A 7,500-nucleotide genomic window follows, 5' to 3' on the forward strand; every position below is an offset into this window, starting at 1 on the left:
TGAAGACCCAAACGGTTTTAACAGAAAACAGAGTTCTTTAATAAAAAACAGGAATGGCATAAATCCTCTTCCAACGTAGTCAATGGAACAAAAGAACGTAGTATAATGCAGGTTGCACCTGCCATGCAGACTCCGACAGGACAGGACAAGGTGGAAGCAAACGAGACGACAGCTTGCTTCTGGCATCAAAAAACACAAACAAGAATCAGACACTGAAAGTAGCAGGAACAGAGAAAGAAATAGAGACCTAATCAGAGGGGAAGAGAGAACAGGTGGGGAAAGAGAGAATGAGCTAGTTAGGGAAATGTAGAACAGCTGAGGGATGAGAGACAGAGAAGGTAACCTAAAAAGACCAGCAGAGAGAGAGAATGAAGAGAAAGGACAGGAACAGACATAACAAGACATGACAGTACCCCCCACTCACCGAGCGCCTCCTGGCGCACTCGAGAGGAAACCTGGCGGCAACGGAGGAAATCATCGATCAGCGAACGGTCCAGCACGTCCCGAGAGGGAACCCAACTCCTCTCCTCAGGACCGTACCCCTCCCAATCCACTAGGTACTGATGACCACGGCCCCGAGGGCGCATGTCCAAAATCTTACGAACCCTGTAGATGGGTGCGCCCTCGACAAGGATGGGGGGGGGGGGGGGACGGCGGGGGGGCGCGAAGAACGGGCTTAACACAGGAGACATGGAAGACCGGGTGAACGCGACGAAGATAGCGCGGGAGAAGAAGTCGCACTGCGACAGGATTAATGACCTGGGAAATACGGAACGGACCAATGAACCGCGGGGCCAACTTGCGAGAAGCTGTCTTAAGGGGAAGGTTCTGGTGGAGAGCCATACTCTCTGACCGCAACAATATCTAGGACTCTTGGTCCTACGCTTATTAGCGGCCCTCACAGTCTGCGCCTATTACGGCAAAGTGCCGACCTGACCCCCTTCCAGGTGCGCTCGCAACGCTGGACAAAAGCCTGAGCGGAGGGGACGCAGGACTCGGCGAGCTGAGATGAGAACAGCGGAGGCTGGTACCCGAGGCTACACTGAAAAGGGGATAGACCGGTAGCAGACGAGGGAAGCGAGTTGTGGGCGTACTCTGCCCAGGGGAGCTGTTCTGACCAAGACGCAGGGTTACGAAAAGAAAGACTGCGTAAAATCGACCAACAGTCTGATTGGCCCGTTCGGCTTGACCGTTAGACTGGGGATGAAAGCCGGACGAGAGACTGACGGAAGCCCCAATCAAACGGCAAAACTCCCTCCAAAATTGAGACGTGAACTGCGGGCCTCTGTCGGAAACGACGTCAGACGGAAGGCCATGAATTCGGAAAACATTCTCGATAATGATCTGAGCCGTCTCCTTAGCAGAAGGGAGCTTATCGAGAGGAATGAAATGAGCCGCCTTAGAGAATCTATCGACAACCGTAAGAATAACTGTCTTCCCCGCTGATGAAGGCAGTCCGGTGATAAAATCTAAAGCGATGTGAGACCACGGTCGAGAGGGAATGGGAAGCGGTCTGAGACGGCCGGCAGGAGGAGAGTTCCCAGATTTAGTCTGCGCGCAGACCGAACAAGCGGCGACAAATCGACGCGCGTCACGTTCCCGAGTGGGCCACCAGAAACGCTGGCGAATGGAAGCGAGCGTACCCCGAAGGCCGGGGTGGCCGGCTAACTTGGCAGAGTGGGCCCACTGAAGAACGGCCGGACGGTAGGAACGGGAACGAACAGAAGGTTCCTAGGGCAAGCTCGCGGCGACGGAGTGTGGCGAGTGCTTGCTTTACCTGCCTCTCAATTCCCCAGACAGTCAACCCGACAACACGCCCCTCAGGGAGAATCCCATCGGGGTCGGTGGAGACCTCAGAAGAACTGAAGAGACGAGATAAAGCATCAGGTTTGGTGTTTTTGAGCCCGGACGATAAGAAATAACAAACTCGAAACGGCGAAAAACAGAGCCCAACGAGCCTGACGCGCATTAAGTCGTTTGGCTGAACGGATGTACTCAAGGTTCCTATGGTCAGTCCAAACGACAAAGGAACGGTCGCCCCCTCCAACCACTGTCGCCATTCGCCTAGGGCTAAGCGGATGGCGAGCAGTTCGCGATTACCAACATCATAGTTACGTTCTGACGGCGATAAGCGATGAGAGAAAAACGCGCAAGGATGGACCTTGCCGTCAGAGAGAGCGCTGAGAAAGAATGGCTCCCACGCCCACCTCTGACGCGTCAACCTCAACAACAAACTGTCTAGAGATGTCAGGTGTAACAAGAATAGGTGCGGATGTAAAACGATTCTTAAGAAGATCAAAAGCTCCTGGGCGGAAACGGACCACTTAAAGCACGTCTTAACAGAAGTAAGGGCTGTGAGAGGAGCTGCCACCTGACCGAAATTACGGATGAAACGACGGTAGAAATTAGCGAAGCCCAGAAAGCGCTGCAGCTCGACGCGTGACTTAGGAACGGGCCAATCAATGACAGCCTGGACCTTAGCGGGATCCATCTTAATGCCCTCAGCGGAAATAACGGAACCGAGAAAAGGGACAGAGGCGGCATGAAAAGTGCACTTCTCAGCCTTCACATAAAGACAGTTCTCCAAAAGGCGCTGGAGGGACGCGTCGCACGTGCTGAACATGAATCGAGAGAGACGGTGAAAAAATCAGGATATCATCCATGTAAACGAAAACAAAAATGTTCAGCATGTCTCTCAGGACGTCGTTAACTAGTGCCTGAAAGACAGCTGGAGCGTTAACGAGGCCGAAAGGAAGAACCCGGTATTCAAAGTGCCCTAACGGAGTGTTAAACGCCGTCTTCCACTCGTCCCCCTCCCTGATGCGCACGAGATGGTAGGCGTTACGAAGGTCCAATTTGGTGAAAAACCTGGCTCCCTGCAGGATCTCGAAGGCTGAAGACATAAGAGGAAGCGGATAACGATTCTTAACTGTTATGTCATTCAGCCCTCGATAATCCACGCATGGGCGCAGGGACCCGTCCTTCTTCTGAACAAAAAAGAACCCCGCGCCGGCGGGGGAGGAGGAGGAGACTATGGTACCGGCGTCGAGCGAAACCGACAAATAATCCTCGAGAGCCTTACGTTCGGGAGCCGACAGAGAGTATAATCTACCCCGGGGGAGTAGTTCCCGGAAGGAGATCAATACTACAGTCATACGACCGGTGTGGAGGGAGAGAAGTGGCCTTGGAACGACTGAACACCGTGCGCAGATCGTGATACTCCTCCGGCACCCCTGTCAAATCGCCAGGCTCCTCCTGTGAAGAAGAGACAGAGGAAACAGGAGGGATAGCAGACATTAAACAGGTTACATGACAAGAAACATTCCAGGATAGGATAGTATTACTAGACCAATTAATAGAAGGGTTATGGCGCACTAGCCAGGGATGACCCAAAACAACAGGTGTAAAAGGTGAACGAAAAATTAAAAAAGAAATGGTTTCGCTATGATTACCAGAGACAGTGAGGGTTAAAGGCAGCGTCTCACGCTGAATCTTGGGGGAGAGAACTACCATCTAAAGCGAACAAGGCCCTGGGCTCCCTAACTGTCTGAGAGGAATGTCATGTTCCCGAGCCCAGGTCTCGTCCATAAAACAGCCCTCCGCCCCAGAGTCTATCAAGGCACTGCAGGAAGCAGATGAACCGGGCCAGCGGAGATGGACCGGAAAGGTAGTGCGTGATCCAGAAGGAGAGGCCTGAGTAGTTGCGCTCACCAGTAGCCCTCCTCTTACTGATGAGCTCTGGCCCTTTACTGGACATGAGGTGACAAAATGACCAGCGGAGCCGCAGTAGAGACAGAGGCGATTGGTGATTCTCCGTTCCCTCTCCTTGGCCGAGATGCGAATACCCCCCAGCTGCATAGGCTCAGCATCCGAGCCGGCGGGGGAGGGTGGCAGTGATGCGGCAGGTGGCAGTGATGTGGAGAGGGGAGCAACGGAGAACGTGAGCTCCTTTCCACGAGCTCGGCGACGAAGATCAAACCGTCGCTCTATGCGAATAGCGAGAGCTATTAAGGAGTCCAGACTGGAAGGAACCTCCCGGGAGAGGATCTCATCCTTAACCTCGACGTGGAGACCCTCCAGAAAACGAGCGAGCAAAGCCGGCTCGTTCCAGTCACTAGAGGCAGCGAGAGTGCGAAACTCAATAGAATAATCCGTTATGGATCTATTCCCCTGACATAGGGAAGACAGGGCCCTGGAAGCCTCCTCGCCAAAAACAGAACGGTCAAAAACCCGTATCATCTCCTCCTTAAAGTCCTGATACTGGTTAATACACTCAGCCCTCGCCTCCCAGACTGCCGTGCCCCACTCACGCGCCCGTCCGGTAAGGAGAGAAATGACGTAGGCGATGCGGGCTGCGCTCCTGGAGTAAGTGTTGGGCTGGAGAGAGAACACCACATCACACTGAGTGAGGAATGAGCGGCACTCAGTGGGCTCCCCAGAGTAACACGGCGGGTTGTTGATCCTGGGCTCCGGAGACTCGGAAACCCTGGAAGTGGGCGGTGGATCGAGGTGGAGTTGGTGAACCCGTCTTGTGAGGTCGGAGACTTGGACGGCCAGGGTCTCAACGGCATGTTGAGCAGCAGACAATTCCTCCTCGTGTCTGCCTAGCATCGCTCCCTGGATCTCGACGGCGGAGTGAAAAGGGTCCGGAGCCGCTGGGTCCATTCTTGGTCTGATTCTTCTGTTATGAACTTGAGTGAAGACCCAAACGCGGTTTTAACAGAAAACAGAGTTCTTTAATAAAAAACAGGAATGGCATAAATCCTCTTCCAACGTAGTCAATGGAACAAAAGAACGTAGTATAATGCAGGTTGCACCTGCCATGCAGACTCCGACAGGACAGGACAAGGTGGAAGCAAACGAGACGACAGCTTGCTTCTGGCATCAAAAAACACAAACAAGAATCAGACACTGAAAGTAGCAGGAACAGAGAAAGAAATAGAGACCTAATCAGAGGGGGAAGAGAGAACAGGTGGGGAAAGAGAGAATGAGCTAGTTAGGGGAAATGTAGAACAGCTGAGGGATGAGAGACAGAGAAGGTAACCTAAAAAGACCAGCAGAGAGAGAGAATGAAGAGAAAGGACAGGAACAGACATAACAAGACATGACAGTCCCTCTAAACTTTCAGCTCATACAAGGAGAAGACTGAGCAGAGATGCAGCCAAGAGGCCCATGATCACTCTGGATGAACTGCAGAGATCTACAGCTGAGGTGGGAGACTCTGTCCATAGGACAACAACAGTATACTGCACAAATCTGGTCTTTATGGAAGAGTGGCAAGAAGAAAGCCATTTCTTAAAGATATCCATAAAAAGTGTTGTTTAAAGTTTGCCACAAGCCACCTGGGAGACACACCAAACATGTGGAAGAAGGTGCTCTGGTCAGATGAAACCAAAATTGAACTTTTTGGCAACAATGCAAAACGTTATGTTTGGCGTGAAAGCAACACAGCTCATCACGCTGAACATACCATCCCCACTGTCAAACATGGTGGTGGCAGCATCATAGTTTGGGCCTGCTTTTCTTCAGCAGGGACAGGGAAGATGGTTAAAATTGATGGGAAGATGGATGGAGCCAAATACAGGACCATTCTGGAAGAAAACATGATGGAGTCTACAAAAGACCTGAGACTGGGATGGAGATTTGTCTTCCAACAAGACAATGATCCAAAACATAAAGCAAAATCTACAATGGAATGGTTCAAAAATAAACATATCCAGGTGTTAGAATGGCCAAGTCAAAGTCCAGACCTGAATCCAATCGAGAATCTGGAAAGAACTGAAAACTGCTGTTCACAAATGCTCTCCATCCAACCTCTCTGAGCTCGAGCTGTTTTGTAAGGAGGAATGGGAAAAAATTTCAGTCTCTCGATGTGCAAAACTGATAGAGACATACCCCAAGCGACTTACAGCTGTAATCGCAGCAAAAGGTGGCGCTACAAAGTATTAACTTAAGGGGGCTGAATAATTTTGCACACCCAATTTTTCAGTTTTTGATTTGTTAAGAAAAGTTTGAAATATCCAATAAATGTCGCTCCACTTCATGATTGTGTCCCACTTGTTGTTGATTCTTCACAAAAAAATACAGTTTTATATCTTTATGTTTGAAGCCTGAAATGTGGCAAAAGGCCGCAAAGTTCAAGGGGGCCGAATACATCCTCAAGGCACTGTGTATATATATGTGGGCGTCATTCAGCCTAAAGCTGACCTTCAACTTACAACGTCAACTGTAATCTTGGTACTCCTCAATGGATTCTCAGTTATTCACCTGCTCCTCCTCGTTGACTTGTCTCTGTAACGTGGAGAGACATCTGGGGCACCATCATACATCACTCAAAGCCCCAAATAAACCCCAACACCTTTTCCATGTTGTCCTCGATTTCCAGAGCCTAGAATCTTCTTTTGGGTTGTCTGTTTAGGTGGAGTTTGTGGTTGCTCCAAGATAAATCCATGTTGTAATCACTGTCCCCTCGACTCAGTTTCCGGAGCCCAGGGTCGGTGGAGATGGATGAGATCATGGCAGCCATGGTTCTGACCAGTATGTCCTGCAGCCCTGTGGTCCAGAGCTCTCCTCAGGGTCAGAATGACCCTGTACCAGGTAAATTAGTCAATTAAGCTGATCCGGCTCTCTCTGTCTCTCTCTTGTCTCTCTCTGTCTCTCTCTGTCTCTCTGTGTCTCTCTGTCTCTCTTTGTCTCTCTCTGTCTCTGTCTGTCTCTCTCTGTCTCTCTGTCTCTCTCTTTGTCTCTCTGTCTCTCTCTGCCTCTCTCTCTTTGTCTCTCTGTCTGCCTCTCTCTCTCTGTCTCTCTCTCTCTCTCTCTCTTCTCTCTCTCTCTCTCTCTCTCTCTCTCTTCTCTCTTGATAGTTGACGGATTGATTGTCGAAGGCTTGATAGTTGAGGGCGTGATATTTGACAGTTGAATCAGGTGTGTTAGTTCTGGGACAATTCAACTACACGGCTAGACAGGAACCAGCAACAGAAGCTTCCCTCCTCTCTCCTCTCTCTCTAACATGGTTATATAGTAACTATACTGACCACCATGCTGTCTCTCTAACATGGTTATATAGTAACTATACTGGATACCATGCTGTCTCTCTAACATGGTTATATAGTAACTATACTGGCCACCATGCTGTCTCTCTAACATGGTTATATAGTAACTAGACTGACCACCATGCTGTCTCTCTAACATGGTTATATAGTAACTAGACTGACCACCATGCTGTCTCTCTAACATGGTTATATAGTAACTATACTGGATACCATGCTGTCTCTCTAACATGGTTATATAGTAACTATACTGACCACCATGCTGTCTCTCTAACATGGTTATATAGTAACTATACTGGCCACCATGCTGTCTCTCTAACATGGTTATATAGTAACTATACTGACCACCATGCTGTCTCTCTAACATGGTTATATAGTAACTATACTGGCCACCATGCTGTCTCTCTAACATGGTTATATAGTAACTATACTGGCCACCATGCTGTCTCTC

General features: G+C 49.9%; 1 protein-coding gene across 1 annotated transcript in view; it reads left to right on the forward strand.

Moving 5' to 3' along the window:
* The first annotated feature begins 6,115 nt into the window (after positions 1–6,115).
* LOC135530866 (zinc finger protein 395-like) overlaps positions 6,116–7,500 on the forward strand; it is a 20,170-nt gene continuing 18,785 nt past the window's right edge. Inside the window, exons 1-2 of the mRNA XM_064959035.1 lie at positions 6,116–6,168; positions 6,479–6,605. Coding sequence (XP_064815107.1) covers positions 6,116–6,168; positions 6,479–6,605 — 180 coding nt within the window. The remainder of the gene's footprint in view (positions 6,169–6,478; positions 6,606–7,500) is intronic.

The sequence above is a fragment of the Oncorhynchus masou genome, unplaced genomic scaffold, assembly GCF_036934945.1.
Source record: "Oncorhynchus masou masou isolate Uvic2021 unplaced genomic scaffold, UVic_Omas_1.1 unplaced_scaffold_1443, whole genome shotgun sequence".
Classification (NCBI taxonomy): domain Eukaryota; kingdom Metazoa; phylum Chordata; class Actinopteri; order Salmoniformes; family Salmonidae; genus Oncorhynchus; species Oncorhynchus masou.